This window comes from Clupea harengus, chromosome 19 (genome assembly GCF_900700415.2).
Source record: "Clupea harengus chromosome 19, Ch_v2.0.2, whole genome shotgun sequence".
NCBI lineage: Eukaryota > Metazoa > Chordata > Actinopteri > Clupeiformes > Clupeidae > Clupea > Clupea harengus.
The window spans coordinates 8,009,335-8,031,579 of NC_045170.1; the positions used below are offsets into that span (position 1 = coordinate 8,009,335).

Sequence of the window (22,245 nt, forward strand, 5' to 3'; positions counted from 1 at the left end):
AACTACATCCTACATTCATTGTTGGAGACACTTATGATGTCCTCCCAACTTCACAGAACTTCAGTCAGTGGGTGGGTGAAGACAAAAGCTGCAAGTTGTGTTTGGGTGTTGGCACATTAAAACATATTTGGTTGGCTGTAAAACTAGCCTGACCCAGGTTTTTAATAATTTGCGTGTCTGTTGGAGAATAAACGAGTGGAGGTTAACTCTTTGCCGGTTATGACAGGGACAGTAGGATTTATTTTGCGTGAGAGGGGCAGGCACGTGCATTTTGGTTTTCGAGGACTGGTCACTCTAAGTCGTTGTCTGAGGGTGCTGAAAAAATTAGTGGTTGTGGCGGAGGCACTCGCAGGCTACTTGAATGAACCCTAAACTAAAACGCGTGAATCAACCCTAAAACTAAACTAAACGATACATGAAATCTTGTCGAGGTCTATCTTGAGTGTCTGTTGTATCTGTTAGTGGTTTGTTGTTGTTGTATCTTGCTGCGCAGGTTCTATGGTTGGGCATCATGTTTTTGTGTTTAGCAATTGTGGGCTACAGACAGTGCATGTTGTACTGTGAAGGAGGGCCTTAATGGATCCAAGGTACAACATGGGTTGCAAGTTGCGGCTGTCACCAGCCAGTTGTGCGTTGCTGTTGTATCCTACTGCTCAGGATCTATTGTTGGGCAGTGGCTATATTGGTTGTTGGGTATGACTTGCATGTGACAGTGAGAGGACTGGCTGCTGTGGGAAGTCCCTAAACCAATAATACAGGAATTGTGATATCTTTTCCTAAAAATTACCAGCACGGTTTATCAAGACTTTATGAAGATTTTATGAAGACTTGAAGGATCAAAACGCTGCATTTAAGTTTCGTTTTTCTGGGGGGGAAAAAAAACACCTTTTTTCAGTTCCAGTTTGCCATGACCTTTACTCCTCTAATGGAGGAAGTGTTAATTATGCTGCGCCTTATTCATGTTGAGGCTCTGTTCTTATAGATGTAGAAGGTAAACAAAGAGAGGAACGCATCAGCACGTTGCCCATCCCAATGCCACGACCTTCAGGTGCTCAGACCAGCCCGCGAGCCACAAGCCCCCAGTCAAACCCCGCAGGAGCCTTAAGTGCCGCCCTGTGGCACAACAGGAACGTGGACCTCCTAACCCTCCAGCCAATCACGTAACAAATGAGGTAGGAGTCATCCAATCACAATTAACAGATTGTGACACACCACAGAGAAAAATTAAGGTTTTATGATCTTTGAAAATCTTTGCAGTATTATGAGTAACCAACCAGGTAATATACCATAAAATAAAAATCCATGCTGGCTAATATGAACTTGTTCAGCTAATCAGCCCATTAACATGTAACTGGATTAATACGTGATGCCCAAAAACAGCTCGTAATTGCATAAAACTAGCAGTCATGAAATTGCACTCTTCATTTCTATATTCACATTAAATAAAAATAAATTCCAGTGAAGCTTTACAGTATATGTAGTCTATAAGACGACATGCACTCATTTTAGCAGAGTGTGGTAACTGGGCTCCTAGCCTTGAGAGACAGGAAGTGAAGTTTGATTTCCCCGCTGGAGAACAAACCGAAAACCACACGCAGTGTGACATATACACATTGTCTCTCGCACTCCCTCTCTCTTTCACTCTCTTTGTCTAGCAAACAAATCTCTCTCTCACACACACACACACATAGAACACTCACACACACAAACATTAAGGCATCTATTTTTCCCTCACACAAATATACATACATTTTTCCTATGCAGAAAATACTGTAAAACTAAAATAACACATTAATATCTGTCTTTATCATGCATGATCCACAAACAAGTGGTCTGTGGTGTGTGTGTGGCTCGAGTCTATTCTTAGTTTCTGTCTGTGTCTCATTCTGTCTGTGTCTCTAAATGTCTCGCTGACTTCCTATTATCTCCCCATCTTTCTGACTTCCTTCCTTTACCTCCATCTCTGCTAACGCCCACCTTCTGTATCCATGTTCTGTATCCACCTCGGTTCTCCACCTCGGTTCTCCACTATCTTTTTCCACCCTTCATCCTTCTATCTCCTCTTGTCTCCATCTGTAAAAATCATTGTATTCATTTTCTCTCTGCTGCTATCCCTCATATATTCACACACTCACCTCACTTCACTCCATCCCTGTCCCCTTCTTCCTTCCAGCTCACTCTGTTCTCTTCTGTGTGTGTGTGTGTGTGTGTGTGTGTGTGTGTGTGTGTGTGTGCGCGGATAAAGAGGAAGTGCGCTGCAGTTGCTCCTGAAGCCCCCTTTTGTCTCTGATGCTAATTTGGTTGCTAGTGGAAACTAACTTTGCGTGTGTGTGTGTGTGTGTGTGTGTGTCTGTGTCTCTCTCTCAGGTGGTGGCAAAGCGTTTGTCCCCAGCGATGATGCTGGGCCCCGCGGGGACCCTGGAGGCCCTCTCCCCATCCCTGCGTGCTCATACTCTGCTGTGGTTCCACCGGAGCCAGCTGCCTCGTCTGCAAGTGCAGGGCCAGCCCCTGCCACGCTGGCTCCACGGCTTTGCCACACGCAGGTCTGGAAAACACAAACACGTGTGAAAACACAAACACGTGTGAAAACAATCGCAAAGCCAGCATAAACGATGCTGGTGACAACATTTTGTTAAGCGCAGGTCACAAACACAGACAGGCCTACACATACACACACACACACACACCCACCCACCCACCCACACACACACACACACACACACCCACACACACACACACACACACACACACACACACACACACACACACACACACACACACACACAACACACACAAGTGTAAACATTGACACGCAGTACAGCTCTATTCTGTTCTCACATCTGAAATGTCCCTCTTTCCCTCTCAGGGAGGCAGAGCAGTTACTGCATGATCAGCCACTTGGCTGCTTTCTGCTGAGGCTCAGTGAGTCAAAGATTGGCTTTGTGCTCTCTTACAGGTATGCACATGCATGCACACACACACAATTCTCTGCACAAGTGAAATGGTACATACACCAGGTTTCTCTCTCTCTCTCATACACACACACACACGCACACACCACACACACACACACACACACACACACACACACACACACACACACACACACACACAGCACACACACACACACACACACAAACCACATTTTGTGCATGAGAGAGTGGACTTACAGGCAAGCTGACACAGACACCGGCCTATCTACAGAGGTTTGCCAAGTGTGAAGACACCAAACCCTTGAAAATCCATGAAGATGTGCAAACCCCCCCCCCCACACACACACACATAAACGGAAAAGCAGTAGCAGGCATCCATACAACCCTTCAGTCAGACATTCAGTAAGACAGTGGAGATTCCATGCATAAGCCTGTGCTCTGTGCAGGGGTCAAGAACAGGTGTCGCCACTTCATCATTGAGGAAGAGGATGGTGGTCCTTCAGGTAAAGGGGAGAAATACCTCATTGCCGGGGAAAACAGTCGCCATTGCAGCCTTGAGGAGCTCATCACGTACTATACACACAATCCTGTGGGGCCCTTTGATGAAATGCTGACAGTACCCTGTACTAAGGTGTGTGTTCCCATATCACTCCAAACACATCATGGACAACCGTACACACACACTGGTAAAGACATATTTACTCACACACCAGTGTTACTGCACCAGATTCAGTTTCTCATTGTAACTATTTAGTTACTTTGGTGAAACATGTCATCCAAGTTGTGGTATGTGTCCAGTCTTTGGTTAAACATTATCTAAAATGTATCTCATTCTCTCTCTGTCTCTCTCTCTCTCTCTCTCTCTCTCTCTCTCACTCAGGCTAATGGACTCAGTGATGACATCATCAGAAAGGGTGTCGGGGAAACAAAGCAAGGCAAAGAGACATGCGGTCAAGAACTCAGTTGCACACTCTCCAAAGCCTGCCTTAACATCAGTCCCAGAGCCTGGTGAGTCAACTCCCAGGGACATACCAGAGTATGCTGTGGTGAGGAAGGCACTGAAGAAGTCCCACTCCCTGCCAGAGACTGTGAATGTGCCGGTCACAGCGCCCCCTGGTTTGCAGGTATGGAACTGCAAATACAAATACAACTTTCCAGTAAAATTAATTTGTAAACACAATGTGTAGCATTACAATAGTCCTTAAAATAGTCGTTTTGGTGTCCTTTGCATTACTGTCTTGAGCCAACATCAACATCCAGCATCAACACAGTGACTAAGTAACGTGAAAATGTACTAACTAAATGTAGTAGAATTTAGTGGAACTCAGAGAAGAAAAAAGTTGAATTTAGAGAATTATTTATTTATTTCAGCAGGTGTTCAAGCCACCTTCTTGTTACAAGGAGGACACTGTGTGCCATGACAGACCCAGTGGTGAGAGTGATACCCCTGCAACCAACAACCCCACTGATGCCGCATACGCCCGTGTCAACAAACCTCCGCGAGCCATGACCCAGACTCCACTGGCTTCTGTCAGCAGTTCAGCCTCCAGCCTGCAGGGGGCGATGGCTCACTCTGCCCCCACATCGCCACAGGCCTCAGCAGAGCAGAAGTACTGGCATCTGGAACCAGAGCACACCTACGAGGAGACTCCTGCCACTGCCACACGGGAGCCGATTGATTTCTATGCCATGGGCCGGCGGAGAGAGGTGGAGCGTAATGAGGGTGAGAAAATGAGAAGGAAGGAGAAGAATGAAGGACATGAGATTGCATTTGAGGTCAGAGGATTGGGGAAGGGTAGAAGAATGCAGGAGAGATGGATGACAGAGATGGAGAGATGGAGGGATGGAGGGATGGAGAGAGGGTGATATGGAGCTCAAGTAAGGGGAGGAGAGATGTGGAACAGACATGTGGAAAGGAAGAGGCGGAGGAGGAAAAGAGATGAGTTGAGTTTAGAGACTCCTCTCTCTCTCTATCCCTTTCTCTCTCCACTCCTCTCTCTCTTTATCTCTCTCTGTCTCTCCACTCCTCTCTCTCTCTCTACCCCTTCTCTCTCCACTCCTCTCTCTCTTTATCCCTCTCTGTCTCTCCACTCCTCTTTCTCTCTATCCCTCTCTCTCTCCACTCCTCTCTCTTTATCCCTCTCTCTCTCCACTCCTCTCTCTCTATCCCTCTCTCTCTCCACTCCTCTCTCTTTATCCCTCTCTCTCTCCACTCCTCTCTCTTTATCCCTCTCTCTCTCCACTCCTCTCTCTCTATCCCTCTCTCTCTCCACTCCTCTCTCTGTTCATCCCTATCTCTCTCCACATGGTGATTCAAGAGGGACAGGAGGGAGGTTGAAGTTAAAGAGAGCAGTAGAGGACGGACGGGTTGGCGGAGGGAGAGTCTGAGACGAGAGGAGATGGAGATGGTGGAAATTATATTACACTACATAACCAAAAAATCTTACCTTTTGTGAACTGGGGGATGTTTCCCACAGGGATTTCTGGAAATCATATCTACTCTGAGGTCAACGTCCGTGGTGCTAGGGGGATAGCTACGCTTCCCCCGGAGCCTGCACCAGCTAGACCTAGCAACACTGCTACACTTCCTGCTTCGTCAAGGACCACCCCTAACCTCCCTTTGAGGCCACCCCCGAGACACCCCAATGTATTTCCGCGAGCTGACAGCAGTGTGCAGGTATGTTACCACATATCCTGTCAACCCAGACAGGCATTATGTTTCCCACCCACACGTAGGCTGCATAGGTTGGCAGCCCAGGTATAGCAATGGTATGTCAATCATAGACTGCTTTGCTGAAACCTTGAAATTGAGAAGGGTTAAGAAATGAGTTTTGCAAGCTTTGCATTTGTGTGTCTGCACACGGGCTCAGGTGTGTGTGTGTGTGTGTGCATGTGTTTGTGAGTCTGTGTATATGTGTGTGTGTGTGTGTGTGTGTGTGTGTGTGTGTGTGTGTGTGTGTGTGTATGTGCGTGTGTTTGTGTATGTGCGCGTGTTTGTGTGTGTGTGTGTGAATGTGTGGTATGCAAGTTTTTGCTATATGTAGATCCCTTCCTTTGTTTACCCTCTCCTAGAACTTCAGTGGGCCTCCGCTGTCGACCTCTCCATCACGAGTGGGTCACTTCCATGCCAACCCCTCTGGTCGACTTCCTCCCTCTGATCCTTCGGCCATCTATGAGCAGATTCCAGAAAGATCGTCGGGGCCACGACCACCTCTGCCTCCCCTCAACCCCAAACACTGATGCCCTGCCCGCGTTTTTTAAAAACCCATGAAGGACAAAGTTCAAGTTCAAGTTCATTTTGTTTATTGGTCTCAGTTATATCATCCTTAAAAATTGTACTGATTCAAACTTCCTTATTCAACTTATTCTCAGATGTTTCCTGGATAAGCAGAGGGGGCTTAATATTTTAATGCCACAAAATATTCCAATTGCAGTACCTAGACTTCTGGGTTTAAAGGTCCAGTCCTGGGTTATAATCCAATATGCAGATTCAGCTAATTTCTCCACACAATCCTCAATCCGCTGTTCTGACCAAGCAATACACTATTCCAGTCAATCAAGAACATTGCTGAAGGTAGGGGTGTATTTGACTGGCTGTTGAGTTCAAATATCAACAGTCATTCTCCAGAATTGAAGATCACACCTTTAATATCAGACGCAATCCTCAAGTAGTTTCATTAAATCTCCAAGCCACAGTCACTTTGGACTGAGTTTACTCAAACTCCTCCCTGTGACCACCTCACACTCCCACTGCTTGCATTTGGACATTTAAATACATTCAAATGTAACTAAGCAATCAGTGAAAGTCCCATGACATGTATGTACATGTAAATACATTTAAACTGAGGAACAACAGGATGACATGTTAGTGGATTGAAATCTAGGCTCCAGGCTTTAGAACCTAAAAATCCCTTGCTGGCGAGCAGTTCACTCATAAACTCTGCATGTGATAGATAGATAGATAGAAAAGCCTTTATTGTCATTGTATTTATACAACGAAATTTTGAGTGCTTCTCCTGTTGGTGTGACGAGGGACAACATATAACACAACAACAACATATAACATAACAATACTACAGCTATCCAAAAACAGTAGGAACAGCCCCCCAAAAAATATATATATACATTAAGAGTAGAACAAAGTGCGGTGGCATAGACCAAAGTACTTCAATAAATACATCAATTAATACAGCTTTGTTTATGCACATGTGTAAGGTGACCGAGATGGTATGTGACTTGTAGTCAATAAATAATAATAATAATGTGATGACGCCACCCATAGTTGTGTATATATGTACTCTTTACCCACAAACCATCAGGGGTGCTCGTTTCACCCACCCAACCCAGCGTGCACCATTAGCATGTCAGAGGGCACAGCTCAAGCCAAAATGCAGCCTCCACCCACACACACACAGCCCTTTAGACACACACACACAGCCCTTTAGACACACACACACACAGCCCTTTAGACACACACACACACACACAGCCCTTTAGACACACAAACAGCCCTTTAGACACACACACACACAGCCCTTTAGACACACAAACACACACACAGCCCTTTAGACACACACAAACACAGCCCTTTAGACACACACACATCCACACGCACACACAGACCTTGACACACACACACACACACACCGCCCCACATTTCAACCCTCTATGCATAATTCTGAATCTAAGTAGAGGGGCAGTCGGAGAGCGCGAGGAAATAAACATTTTATCTGAAAGTGTTCTTGGTTCTCAAGATCTCGTCTTGACTTCCACAGTTACCCTAAACAGCTTTTCTTAACATTTCAGTCATTGGAATTGCAAACTGGAAATGCTTTGATAACGTTTTAAAACCTTCTGCTGCTTTGTATGAATATCATATGGTCATTCAGATCCTGTCAGCAGCACAGAGGAGCCTGTGTTTGTTGCGTGTTGCCACAATATTTGACTTATTTTTCATTAATTTTAATTTCATTAAATAAAAAATGAGTGCAAAAACATTTGAAGAAATCTTCATTTTTTTATGTTCCTGTAATAATAAATAATACCCAATAGAAAATACAGAAGTCTGTTTTTTTTTTTTTATAGGAAAACCCACTTGTTTATTTCCCAACAAAAAAAAAACAACACTGTAAGACTGACCCAAGAGAGTGGTCCACAGTACCTCTGACCCCAGTCCTCACTGCTCAAGAGGGTTTCAGACAGATGATTGTGTTTCAGAGTGATAGCAGTGATGTTTGCTGCGACTGGGCATGCCATCAGGCATGTGGCTTTAGGTCACACCTTGATCCAAAATGTATTACAATCCAAACCCCAGAAGGGGGGGGAGGGGGGCATTCTTCCAGCATCCACAACAATTACATCATCTTTGAAACAGTTTACCCCCAATATGGGTAATTAAATTATTAGATGAGAAAAAAACGAAAAAAAGTCAACCTTAAAGCCCCCCAACCCACCCCAAACCCCCCTTAGCAGTATCCCAACCCCATCCCTCTATGAGTTATGAGTGTGTGCTTTAGTTCTTCTTGGTCTTGGGTGAGTCGTACTTCCTCTTGCTGGAGTACCACAGCAGCAGAGGGATGCCGATGGAGGGCAGAGTCATCACTCCGAACGCAGCCCAGTCCAGCTGGGGAGGGGAGATGGGTAAGATGTATTAGGATTAAAAAGGTGACCTTACATTTTACTCAACTCCTTTCTTTTCAAAGCCTGTAGGTGTTGACAGATGGGATAATATACACTCCATACCACTCAAATGACTATCTATCTATCTATCTATCAATCAATCTTTCTATCTTTCTATCTATCTATCTATCTATCCATCCATCCATCTAAAGATCTAAATATCTATGGAATCAATACCTAGTGCATGACGGTACAATCTCTTTAAAAGTCAGTAAACTCCTGGCTGTAAAAGTCACACTTACGAAGTGAGGGGAGAAACGGCGGTCGAACTCTCTCTGGGCCAGGATGCCACCTTGACCGGGGGCGCTGGTATATCCAACCTAGCACACAAACAGACATGGTGGTGAGACCCTGCTGTAATAATAATTCACATTTATATAGCGCTTTTCACAGTTCTCAAAGACGCTTTATGGGTCACAATAATAATAATAATAATAATAATGCTCTGGCATCTTCTGTGGCAACCGGCAGGTAAGAACATCTTACTCACCACAACCTGTCCTCCCTCCTGGGCCAGGTAGCTGACGGTAGCGGAGGTGAAGTTGAAGTAGCCGGCCTTAAGAGGACGCAACACAACGGTGTGAGACACATTGCTGGCACTGAAGAAGGCAAGAGTTAAGGACTGTCACGGAGAACCAACACAATCTGAGTGAACACAGTTGAAGCTGGAATCCAAACCTTTTTTAAAAGCAAGCAGTAGACCAGGTGAAATAGGTCAAATCCTCACTTGCCACGCATACAGAGCAACCAGCAGAATGGCAACCTACATTCAATCTATCCATCAACCTAAGGACTCCTTAGAGAATCCTTAATAGAGTGCCTTCAATTCCATCAAAAGCAAACGCACACTGAACCATTCAGATTTTCTCACCATCCAACATCAAAACCAGAACTAAGAAATAGTACTGATGGCCACCATGGCAGAGTGTTACTTGATCATTTCAATTAGACTATAAAAAAAGACAAGACTAAGAAAAGAACACGGTCAGTGACAGTCTCCTTCTTTGACCACTGCTAATTACCAAAAGCATGCACTGAGTCCCCAAGGAGATGATGAGATTTACATGTGATGGGTCGGTCACTGTTTGCCTAGGGCAGGAGACTGCAAAGACAAAGGTAGATACTCTTGGATGATCAAAGTCCACTGTTATCTCTTGACTGGTTAAAGTGATTTCAAACAATAGGTGCAGAAGTCTCAGTACAAGGAGTATTGTCCACATATTGATGAAGGGTGTTAGAGCACCATGCATAAGCATCATTTGTAAGGACAATGAGGAGCTTTACAGAGAGGTTTAAGGATACGGTGCAATGCGATCCCATTTCACATTCAGCATTCCAGAGACAATGCCGAAGTCTTCAGGGGGGAAGGAGTCATCCGACAGCTCAACTTCCAAGGCAGCGCTGGAGAGAAGATGAGAAGAGAGAGAATCGGATTAAATAAAATCATTGGAGCAAATCTGACCTCTCCAAAAAGTCACAGTGAGTATAACACGGCACTAATACGCTTCTCACTGCAACGGCTGGCATGTGTTTTGCTACGGTCTGACTTTAGTCACCCCCCTGAGCGTTGAACAGCACAATACCTGGTCCCAACGTTGTAGATGTTGTACTGAAGGGTGAGGTCTCGGCCCTCCACAGCATAACGGTTCAGCAGGGACTTGGAGGCCAACAGACGAGCTCCCTCCTCACCGGCCACCAGAGCCACCAAAGCAACCACAGCAAACACACACAAGGCCCTCATCTGCAATGAAAATAGAAACGTTCATCATAAGGCTCAGTCTTCCAAAGGGTTTGACAAAAACATTGGGGTAATACTGCTTAAAAAAAAATGTCAGATAGTGTTACAGACAAGATTGAGGATTGCATCGTAGTACTATCAGGAATCTGTGGTATTAAGGCAAGGTTGGCAATATGACCATCTGGAAATTCAAACAATGATTACAAGTGGACAAGTAAATCGCTGGAAACGGCGTCGGTTATTATTCTGAAATCAGGGGTTCATTGCCGATTCGAACCTTTATTGGTCCATTCAGGACCAAAATGAGGCCGTATGGGCCATGTACGCGATCTAGTATCAGAAATGTAAACACAAGTCCGAAGCTCATCCCCAGATTACTACACAGTAACAACCAGTTTTATACGAATTTGACTGTGATTTGAAACTTTTAGTGCTTGATAAAAAACAACTTCTGCAACTTCAAGTTAGCAGGTTCGCTAACTTACGTTAACGTACCTGATAACTATAACAACCAAAAGCAGCTAAATAACCTAAATCTGTTTAATGAATTGATTTCCAAACAAGATCACTACCACAACATAAACACACAAGACCCGATCTGTGACAAACAAGAAAGTTAATAGTAGGTAGATCAACCGCCTGAAATAAGTCAGTTCAATCGGCTAACTATGCCAGTGGAACGCTTACGTGTACATTCCCTGTCATTCAATTCACACCAACTTCGCGCTATGAAAATGGCTAGAAATATCAACTTAGCATAGATTCAAATAGGCACGTTGAGTTAGAACTACAAGTTAATATGCAAAGATGTGGAGACCTCTCGTCAGTTTTCATTTTACAGCCAATCCTCAATGCATCACGCAAGAATATTACGCTTACGTGTACTTCATTCACTAGCTGATGCTAACGTTACTAACCTAGTTGGTTATTTTGTATGCTTGTCAGACGACCACTACATTAATGTTCATAAAAATGCCACCTTCTGTTACTTGGTTACAACAACACATTGTATATTACTTTTTAAAAATAAAGAAAAGGAAAATAGACACATTTGCCATGCCCAGAAAGACGAAAGCACCTACCTTCTGCTTCTTCCTTCGCGTCAGAAAGAAATATCCTGGGCATGCGCTCTTCGTAGCTTCTTTTTCTTCTTCGGACAATTTCATTCGCTATTTTCCTGCCAGGTAGTACATTACTGCCACCTATGGGAAATAGTTTGTATAAGTCCTCATACACTCTACGGGTTTACATTTTACACAACTTTACACCAAAGTTTTCTCCGTGTCTGTTCGACCCTTGACATAAACATTTTCAAAGACTGTGTGTTGTTGTATATAAGAAAGATTGATTTACAGTTGTAAGTACCAAGTACTTAGTTTTCAAGAACAGATGCATGTTGTTATGTTTGTACATAATTAATACGAATACGCTTGTGAGACGGTCGACATGAAAGCCAGCGGCTACGTTTACTGAACGTGAATCAAAGTAACAACAGGCATGAGCAATCACATAGCTAATCCTAAATCCTAACAGAACTCAGATACTATAGCGCCATCAAGTGGCTGCTCAAAATACTACACATGTGACAGACCAGCAGATATGGAGTAAGCTATATCAGCAGACATGTGACTTTAATCATGCATATTGTACCATAGGGTCAGACCCATTCTTGTATCTGTTACCACCCCACTCCTATTGAACATGTTCTCCCTACGTGTATGTGATTTGTGCATGTTGTGTCTGTGAGTTGTATAAGTTGTAGAAAATTTATAAGCTAATGGATGTCCTAAAATTTCCCTCGGGATTAATACAATATCCATCTATCTATTATTAACTCCCAAAGGACAATTGCAGTGTTCCAGCATCAGGAACACACATAACTTACACTGAAACAGAAACTGAGGTAGGTAAAAACACAAATGTATTAACAAATGTATACATATACAAACTGCTATACTATATAATTAAATATTAAATGTACATCATGCATGGCCACTCAGATGAAAAGCCTACTCTCCTGGCACAGGGAGTCATACATTGCTACTGAGCAGGAATTACTTCATGTAGCGGTCCTTAATGGATTATAAATGCGATATCATTCTAAGTATCGCCACGCATTGTATCTGTTGATCAGAGCAAAGACCCTGCTATATAAAGTAAGTCTCTGTGTAGGTGCAATGGTGTGTTGGGGCCAGGCAATAACTTCAGCACTTAAATATACAAGCTCATCTGAAATGGTAGTTGTTGATTCCTACCTCTGGGGCAGTCTTTCCATTCCTTCCTGAAGGCTTTAGGTTGACTTTGACTCAAAGACTTTGACAAATAGAATAATGAAACTAATGAATCCACATATGTTCAGAAGTGCCTGTGTGTGCAAACACTTTCCCACTTCCTTACGCAAATGATGACAAAGTACTATGTGTCCTTCCTGTTTGTGAAACAACCTTGACTGTGTCTCAGTCAGGTCATTATCTCAGTACTGAGGATCTGTATAAATACTGAGCAATTCAGATGCTGCCCAGTGTCACTCTGTCTTGTCCAAGGAGAACACAGCCATGGCTCTGTATCTCGCTGTCCTTCTGCTGTCTCTGATTGGTGGAGCACACACGGAGGCCCCGCCCAACTGCTTGGCTGGTGTCCCTGGTAACCCCGGACACAATGGGCACAATGGCAGGGATGGGAAAGATGGGAGTGAGGGAGTCCCAGGACTCAAGGGGGACAGAGGAGAACCAGGTTTGTGTGTGAATTTGTCTGCTCAACCTGGAAACAGTCTGAGACGGTTTTTACTACATTAGAGAGTACTTAATAGTACATTAAATAGTACTTAACTCACTCTCACAGTAGTTACATTCCTGCTCTTTTTTTATTTCTTATGTAAAATAGTATCTATTGTTACTAAGTCTCTATTGCTCGTAGCTTGATTGTTCTCTCCTTTGTATGTCGCTCTGGATAAAAGCGTCTGCTAAATGACTAAATGTAAAGACTAACCAGCTTTCTGATATAAAACACAGGTGAGCCGCTTGAGTGTAACGTGCTTCATGTGTTCTTATCTGCATGCTGTGTACAACACTTGTTGTTTACCTTACCTTAATTGAATTGAATTGAATTGAATTGAATTGAATTGAATTGAATTGAACTGAACTGAACTGAACTGAACTGAATTGAATTGAATTATCTGCAGGGGTGCCAGTCCCAGGGCCTCCAGGCAAGATGGGTCCTGCTGGGCCACCTGGTCTTAAAGGAGAGAAGGGGGAAATGGGTACGCCAGGTAAGGAGTGTTATGATAAAGTTTGTTTCTACATGTGTGTATCAGTCTACTTTTACAAGCAGTTTGCAGTTATCTGTGTGAATTTTGGCACTGGAGGCTTTACATGAACTTTCTGTGTTTTTCCAGTAGAGTCAGTAAAAACTGATCCTTTGACCAAGTCCTTGCAGGCAGATGTCCAGACTTTGAGATCCAGGTTGTCTCTTATAGAGAAAGGTAAGAAGAAATCATACTTTTTAAAGGTATGCTAGTTCTTGGTTTCCTCTGTCTTTACTGGGATGCCAAGTAGGGTTGGGCGATATTACGGTATATACCGTGCAACGGTAGAAATATGTCTACCGGTAGAGATTTGGCAATACCGTTTCAACCGTGGGAGTCTTGTTAGGTCTGCGTTTACTCGACCGGTAGGCTTCTCGCTTTCCGCTTTGACATGATTTGGATCTGGTCTGAAGTTGCTTTCGCTATGACTGGGGAGTCTGTGGTTTGTGCACGTTGTAATGTACGTGGAAATGTAGGATCCAGATGCTCGACTCGGAGACAAAGATGCAGAATACCAACTTTTACTGAACGGGTTCTGTACACGGTAAGACAGTCCAGATACAAACAAAAAAATCCAATCAGGGGTGGGCAGCGGGGATCGTCGTTTATCCAGTCCAGGGTCGTCACACAGGTAGTTGTTTGTAGAGGCAGAGGTACCGGCAAGGAGGAGGCAATCACAGAGTCGAGTAAACAGTCCAGGGTCGTTATCCAGGTAGAGGGTTGTGGAGGCAAATGCAAACACGGAGTCGATTACACAGTCGATTGTCGTTAACGCTAGAACTTCGGAGAACATGGGAAATCGCTGGGACGCTGGAAACACGGGGGAAACAAAGACGAACTGGCAACGAGACACAGGAACACACAGACTGAATACACTAGGTGTTGAGGAACAGGTGCAAACAATCAGGGAGGGGCAGACAATCAACAAGGTGGAGCACACACAAGGCAGGGAGTGAGGAGTCTGAAACGAGAGGAGAGATGAGTAAACAATCACAACACAGAACATAAGAATAAACGATATATATCAGCCAACTTAACTCTAGTATACAGGACTGGATGTAACACACGTCTCTTCAGTTCCATGCCCTTATAAGGAGCTGGCGGGGTGTTTCTGTATAAAAATTAAAGTGCACGAGAACGGGCGTTCAATTTAAGAATTAATGCGCAGCTACGGACACTTTTGGGGTTTAAGAACACATTTCCAGGTGTTCATGAATCCGGCAGAGATCTTTTCTATGTTGGTCTTTCGAAGTCTGTAAGAATATATTTTAAAAGACACTTAAGAACATGTTCGAGAATGAGGCCCATTGTTTCTAAAAAGGGTGCGACTTCTGTTGTGTGGACATTGTTTGGATTTAGGAAATCCGACACCGAACAGAAAACTATATTATGCAAACAGTGTCGCACGACGGTCATAGCTGACGAGTAATGGCGTTTACCACTTCAAAACGAAGCATGCAAGGCAGTACTATGAAAGCCAAAAGATGCGTGGCGCATCCAAAAACGAAAGCAAAAGAAGCACCTCAGAGTCAGAAGAGTTTGGAAGAGTCTTTTGCCAGAGGCACTCTGTATGACAAAGTGTTGTCTTATGTGAGGCAGTTGTTTTGTTTGTATGGAAGTTCCAAATAAAAGAAGAAAATAATCGAGTGTGATGATGAAGTACGATATGGTTATTTTGAACCATTTCTAAATTGAATTTACAGAACAATTACTATACCGTGATATATACAGTAACCGTGATATAAAAGCACACATACCGTGATAGAAGATTTTGGCCATATCGCCCACCCCTAACAGGTATGCTTTCTTATTCACAGCTACAAGTTTCCGCATTTTCAGGAAGGTGGGAATGAAGTACTATGTGTCTGAGGGGTGGGAAGACACGTTTGATTCTGGTCGGGAGCTCTGTAGAAATGCTGGAGGTGATCTTGCTTTGCCAAAAAGTGAAGAGGAGAACAAAGGTCTTGTGAAGATGTTGTCAGATTTAAAGGGAACTATGGGATGGATTAGGGTAAACGACATGACGACTGAAGGGACCTTTCTGGATGGGTATGGGGGCAGACTGAGTTTCAAAAAATGGAAACAGGGAGAGCCCAATAATTATGGTGGTGCGGAGGACTGTGGTATGATCCAGAAAGAGACAGGCTTGTGGAATGACGTTTCCTGTGATAGAAAATATCACATAGTATGCGAAATTGACAAATAAGACAATATTTCACCAAGACCAAGATGAGACCAAGGCCTTGGACTTTGATATGAAGACTTGTCTTGAGATAAAGACTGGTCTTGAGAATCACATCCCTGTCTGTCATAAAGCATAACAGTGGGTTCTGTTTATCCTGACTGTAATTATAATCAAACCATATACTAAGAAGTGATTTATGCTAAGCCATCTACTCTATGTTCATTTCTGAAGTACATTAAAAGTATTTACAAAATGCATGAACTTTGTTGTATTTTATTACAATTGTTTGTTTAATAACAAACTATTAGCAGTCCATAATACTAACAATTTATAAATGAGCTATTACTGTTAGCATTGCCAAAGCTTTATATGTACTGACGAGGACAATAGCCCAGCTGTATATGTCTTGACTATATGTACTGTAGGTCCACTAACCTACTGGGGCCAGGCATGGCAATGGCATTGGTGGATTCCAACTGAGAAACAGCCTGTCCTTTTCTTGAAGAGGGATCAGGTTTGTTACAAAATCAATAAATCCACACATGTGTAAATATGTATTTGTGTGAGTATGTGTATGGCTGTTGTCCCTGGCAACCCTGGACACAATGGGCACCCAGGCAGAGAGGGCAGGGATGGAAAAGATGGGAAGGAGAGAGAGATCCTACACTGCAAAAATTCAGCTTTTAAAAACAAGAAAAAAAGCAATAAAATAAATTACTTAAAATAAGTAAAATGGTCTACCAACAGAACAGGACATTTTGACTTACCAAGATTTTTTTTCAATAACCCAAATATATCTTAAAACTAGTGTGGCCAGATTAAAGACAAGTACATTTGTCTTGATTCTGACTTTGACTTTCCTTTTGGTAAGATGAAAAATTGGCTTGATTTAAGATATTTCATCTTACTAAGATTTCAATTTTTACAGTGTTGTGAAAGATATGCTAGTTCTTATTTTCTTCTGTCTGGGCAGAGTCAGGGATTGAACCCAGGACTGGATTGATTGTTTGTTCCACTGTGCAATGAGGGACCCAAGTGGGACACAGAGGGAGTCAAAGGCATTTATTCTTAAATCCAGACTTAGTCAAAAAGCTCAGTTAGTAACAAAAGACTAACAAAGCACTGAGGAACTAGTTTTACTCACCAACGAAACACAGAACCACAGTAAAGATATCCACAAAAGACCAGGTATAAATGCACCAGGTAATTAATCACATGATATATTGATGATGAATTACAGGTGAGTGCAGAAAATGGTGGGTAAAGAAATACAGAGCACATGGTACACAGAGCTAAAGGAGTTCCTGTAGCAACATTTTCCTATTTTTTCCTTTCTCCAAGTACTTACACTTAAATGAAGAACACTTTTCAAGAGCACTCGTCCCCGCCCCCCCCTAATTCCCAGTGTGGTTTTCATGGCTACCCCTACCTGCCTTAGGTCATCAGATGGACGCTACCCCTACCTGACTTAAGTCTTCAGAAGGACGCTACCCCTACCTGACTTAGGTCATCAGAAGGATGCCTCTTAGGGTTCATGCAGTATGAAATTAGACAGCAAGCAAAATGGCAGCACAATTATTTTAATTGGTAGCATTTGACTGTGACATCAGATCTGAAGGTGCGTGTACGTTTCAATGTTCTCTAATATCTCTTTTTGAACTCTAATATCTTTGGGCTCAACACAAAGAACTTCACAGTGCAAAAAAATGATCAGTTTTACTGAAGGCCAAATAAAATATGAGTTTCTATGAATTCCTGCATTATTCTACATACCACAGAAGACATTCAACCAGCATTACTAGATATTGACCACATGATGGAAGCATTGCTCAAACGGTCTCTTCTTCATGTTTACAGCAGGTGACTGAAGTTTACCAGTCATCACCTTCACCTTCAGTCATGTTTAACTTGTCATCTTTTTTAACATGAAAATGTTACTCTCATGGCTATATAAAGTAAGTCTATGTGTAGGTGCAATGGTGTGGTGGGGCCAGGCAATAACTTCAGCACTTAATTATACGAGCTCATCTGAAATGGTAGTTGTTGATTCCTACGTCTGCGTCAGTATTTCCATTCCTTCCTGAAGGCTTAAGGTTGACTTTGACTCATAGACTTTGAAAAATAGAATAATGAAACTAATGGATCCACATATGTTCAGAAGTGCCTGTGTGTGCACCTTTCACCTTTCATCTTTCACCTTTCACCTTTGTGTTCCTGGAGAAGAGAACAAAGAGGAGCAAAGAGGGAAGCATCAGAGAACAATTGAAGGAAATAGAGATAGTGTTCCACATTGGTACAGTACCAAATAGAGTCATAAATAATACACTGTCAAAAATACATCGCTATTGCTGTTCTTGCATTTCTATATCCTGGGTTAGACAAAAGGTGGATCAGGTTCGCCCATTGAAAGAAACTCTTAACAAACAGGAAAACATGAGTTTCTTTGGATGATGTTTGGGATGCCAGATCTTCTCATATTTACTGAAACACTTTCCCACTTCCTTACGCAAATGATGACAAAGTACTATGTGTCCTTCCTGTTTGTGAAATAATCTTGACTGTGTCTCAGTCAGGTCATTATCTCAGTACTGAGGATCTGTATAAATACTGATCAATTCAGATGTTGCCCAGTGTCACTCTGTCTTGTCCAAGGAGAACACAGCCATGGCTCTGTATCTCGCTGTCCTTCTGCTGTCTCTGATTGGTGGAGCACACACGGAGGCCCCGCCCAACTGCTTGGCTGGTGTCCCTGGTAACCCCGGACACAATGGGCACAATGGCAGGGATGGGAAAGATGGGAGTGAGGGAGTCCCAGGACTCAAGGGGGACAGAGGAGAACCAGGTTTGTGTGTGAATTTGTCTGCTCAACCTGGAAACAGTCTGAGACGGTTTTTACTACATTAGAGAGTACCTAATAGTACATTAAATAGTACTTAACTCGCACTTACAGTAGTTACATTCCTGCACTTTTTTTATTTCTTATGTAAAATAGTATCTATTGTTACTAAGTCTCTATTGCCTGTAGCTTGATTGTTCTCTCCTTTGTATGTCGCTCTGGATAAAAGCATCTGCTAAATGACTAAATGTAAAGACTAACCAGCTTTCTGATATAAAACACAGGTGAGCCGCTTGAGTGTAACGTGCTTCATGTGTTCTTATCTGCATGCTGTGTACAACACTTGTTGTTTACCTTACCTTAATTGAATTGAATTGAATTGAATTGAATTGAATTGAATTGAATTGAATTGAATTGAATTGAATTGAATTGAATTGAATTGAATTGAATTGAACTGAACTGAACTGAACTGAACTGAACTGAATTGAATTGAATTATCTGCAGGGGTGCCAGTCCCAGGGCCTCCAGGCAAGATGGGTCCTGCTGGGCCACCTGGTCTGAAAGGAGAGATGGGGGGAATGGGGATGCCATGTAAGGAGTGTTATGATGAAGTTTGTTTCTACATGTGTGTATCAGTCTACTTTTACAAGCAGTTTGCAGTTATCTGTGTGAATTGTGGCACTGGAGGCTTTACATGAACTTTCTGTGTTTTTCCAGTAGGGTCTGTAAAAACTGATCCTTTGACCAAGTCCTTGCAAGCAGATGTCCAGACTTTGAGATCCAGGTTGTCTCTTATAGAGAAAGGTAAGAAGAAATCATACTTTTTAAAGTTACGCTAGTTCTTGTTTTCCTCGGTCTTTACTGGGATGCCAAGTATGCTTTCTTATTCACAGCTACAAGTTTCCGCATCTTCAGGAAGGTAGGAATGAAGTACTATGTGACTGAGGGGTGGGAAGACACATTTGATGCTGGTCTGAAGCTCTGTACAGATGCTGGAGGTGATCTTGCTTTGCCAAAAAGTGAAGAGGAGAACCAAGGTCTTGTGAAGGTGTTATCAGAGTTAAAGGCACTTGCTGGATGGATTAGGGCAACAGACAGGAAGACTGAAGGGACCTTTTTGGACGAGGATGAGAGCACACTGAGTTTCACAAAATGGCACCCGGGAGAGCCCAATAATTCTTGTGCTATAATCTGTGCTATAATCAATAAAGACAGAGTCTCGTGGAATGACGTTTCCTGTGATAGAAAACATCACATAGTATGTGAAGTAGACAAATAAGACAATATTTCACCAAGACCAAGATGAGACCAAGGCCTTTGACTTTGATATGAAGACTTGTCTTGAGATAAAGACTGGTCTTGAGAATCACATCCCTGTCTGACATAAACCATAACAGTGGGTTCTGTTTGTCCTGACTGTAATTATTAGCAAATCATATACTAAGAAGTGACTTATGCTAAGCCATCTACTCTATGTTACATTAAAAGTTGTTACAAAATGCATGAACTTTGGCGCATTTGATTAAAAAAATAAACTCACCAGCAGTATGGAGATGTGGAGATGGCTAACTGACCAGAGATGAAGTTGGTTGTTGGTATTGGTTACGTTGAAAATATGTACCCTACAGTTATGCTTTTAATAACAACGTATTAGTAGTCCAAAATACTAACGATTTATAAATGAGCTATTTCTGTTAGCATTGCCAAGCGTTATATGTACTGATGAAGACAATAACCCAGCTGTATATGTGATATAACGTGTTATTAAGGGGATAGATAAACAATATCTCTGCATATAGTTTATCTATCTATCCTTTATTCTATCCTTTATTTTTTATCCTATGTTATGCATTTTATGTATTCTGTTTTTTATCTTAAATCTTTTTGCACTCTATCCCTGTTTTTATGTTCATTTCATTTTATTTGATGCACTCTAGTTTTTAAGTTTATGTTTTATGTTTTTATGTTTATTTTATGTCTATTTTATTTGAATGTGCATGTAATTTCTTTGTGCACATCATTTCTTTATTGTTAAGCAATTTGAGCTACATTGTTTTGTATGAAAGATGCTATACAAATAAAGTTTATTATTATTATTATTATTATTATTATTATTATTATATGTGCTGACTATTTATACCTGGGGGGTATTCGTTGTAGCTCGCTAAGCGGTTTAGCGAGCTAATTTTCAGGCTAAGATTAAAAAAAAAACGCCCCTCTTTTTGGTTCGTGGAAGCAACTTTCGATAAATCACCAGAGTAACATACCAATTAGCACTAACCTGCTCCAGCGCAGGCTAACTTAAGTGTAGCTGGATAAGCTTGCCACACCCCCGGAAAAAGGAGGGACCCCATTGACAGAGGACCGATATTAGATAGTTAGATTAGCGTAGGGAGAGAGTTCTTTGCGATCGCCAAGATCCATTATTCCATCATGATGAGTTCTTGTATGAGCGTTACCGATTCAGCCGACAAGGATAATTAATTTACAAGACCTTCTCGAGTCATTTATTGCAAACACCACAGTCGAACATTGACTGTCTTGCGCTTTTTTGCGAGTGGTACAATTATATGACAGTGTTATTAGTACACCATAGCATATCATTATTGTAGAAAATGATTAAGGTGGACTCATGATAAGAATAGAGAGAAATACACACAATTTATTTTCACTGCTTCAATTTATTGCATTTGTTATTAATACATTTACATTTAGTCATTTAAAGTAACAATATGTAACAATTTTACCTTAAAATAGCTTGAAAAAAATTGTACCGCTACATTTACTTTTAATATGGAGAATGGCCTCTCCGCCATTGCCATCGGGGGTCTGTAGGGAAAATACTGCGGTATGTAAGATTTCTGGAGCCGCCCGGTCTTTTGTGTCTGAGCACGCGCGACTAGGATCGGGTAGTGACAGTCACTATCGGAACCGCTTTTACTCGTTGGCGAGAGCTGAAAGACACATTTGGATACAAGTTCGATTCAGAGCTAGCCATCTTTTCTTAACTGTGTTAGCAAAGTTGTTGACTCGCTAGTTTGTCAGAAACGAGGAAAGCACATTTCTTTTTTTTTTTTTTTATATATATTTATTGAATGAAGGGTACATTGGGGTTGTACAGAATAAGATTACAAAGGTATCCTTCATATTTTCTGATATTTTACAACAACATAAACAACAAAAGCCCCACCCCCCCACCCTCAGGAAAATAAAAATAAATAAATAAAAGAAAACACAATCAAAAAAAAATTAACAAATATTTTTAAATAATACAAAATAAAGAAATAAAGGCCAGCATATGGGGGTAGATTGAATCTTGACAGATAACATTATGCACAAGACTAGTTCAGGAAAAGAAGAGAAAAGTTGTGAACTCAAGTGCTAGAAGTTGCTCATTGGGCCTGTTTTTTCTCGCTGGCGGCTGCCCATTTGTCTAGCAGAGGTTGCCATGTTTTTCGGAAGTGTCTATCTTTGTTGGTGATCGTATAGCGGAGTCTTTCCATATGCAATATATTGCCCAACTCCCTAAGCCACTGTTGGAATAGGGGGCCAGCGTCTGACTTCCACTGT

General features: G+C 42.3%; 3 protein-coding genes across 4 annotated transcripts; 2 read left to right on the forward strand and 1 right to left on the reverse strand.

Moving 5' to 3' along the window:
- Positions 1 to 8,001: 8,001 nt before the first annotated feature.
- On the reverse strand, positions 8,002 to 11,541 carry LOC116225017 (translocon-associated protein subunit beta). Its single transcript, XM_031586397.1, has 6 exons — positions 11,433 to 11,541; positions 10,196 to 10,353; positions 9,915 to 10,013; positions 9,103 to 9,211; positions 8,855 to 8,932; positions 8,002 to 8,556 (listed from the first exon to the last, which is right to left on the reverse strand). Exons 1-6 carry the CDS (start codon positions 11,514 to 11,516, stop codon positions 8,446 to 8,448), a joined length of 639 nt encoding a protein of 212 aa, XP_031442257.1. The 5' UTR covers positions 11,517 to 11,541; the 3' UTR covers positions 8,002 to 8,445.
- A 1,341-nt stretch (positions 11,542 to 12,882) lies between these two features.
- On the forward strand, positions 12,883 to 16,092 carry LOC116224977 (mannose-binding protein A-like). Its single transcript, XM_031586123.1, has 4 exons — positions 12,883 to 13,083; positions 13,532 to 13,618; positions 13,745 to 13,831; positions 15,472 to 16,092. The coding sequence occupies exons 1-4, from the start codon at positions 12,906 to 12,908 to the stop codon at positions 15,858 to 15,860; spliced, it is 741 nt and encodes a 246-aa protein (XP_031441983.1). The 5' UTR covers positions 12,883 to 12,905; the 3' UTR covers positions 15,861 to 16,092.
- A 2,356-nt stretch (positions 16,093 to 18,448) lies between these two features.
- LOC105905328 (mannose-binding protein C-like) lies at positions 18,449 to 20,774 on the forward strand. Of its 2 annotated transcripts, none has more exons than XM_031586047.2 (4): positions 18,449 to 18,681; positions 19,180 to 19,266; positions 19,393 to 19,479; positions 19,569 to 20,774. In XM_031586047.2, exons 1-4 carry the CDS (start codon positions 18,504 to 18,506, stop codon positions 19,952 to 19,954), a joined length of 738 nt encoding a protein of 245 aa, XP_031441907.1. In that variant the 5' UTR covers positions 18,449 to 18,503; the 3' UTR covers positions 19,955 to 20,774. The 2 variants fall into 2 exon arrangements, with proteins under 2 accessions (XP_031441907.1, XP_031441908.1); XM_031586048.2 differs by having other exon boundaries at positions 19,396 to 19,479.
- The last annotated feature ends 1,471 nt before the right edge of the window (positions 20,775 to 22,245 follow it).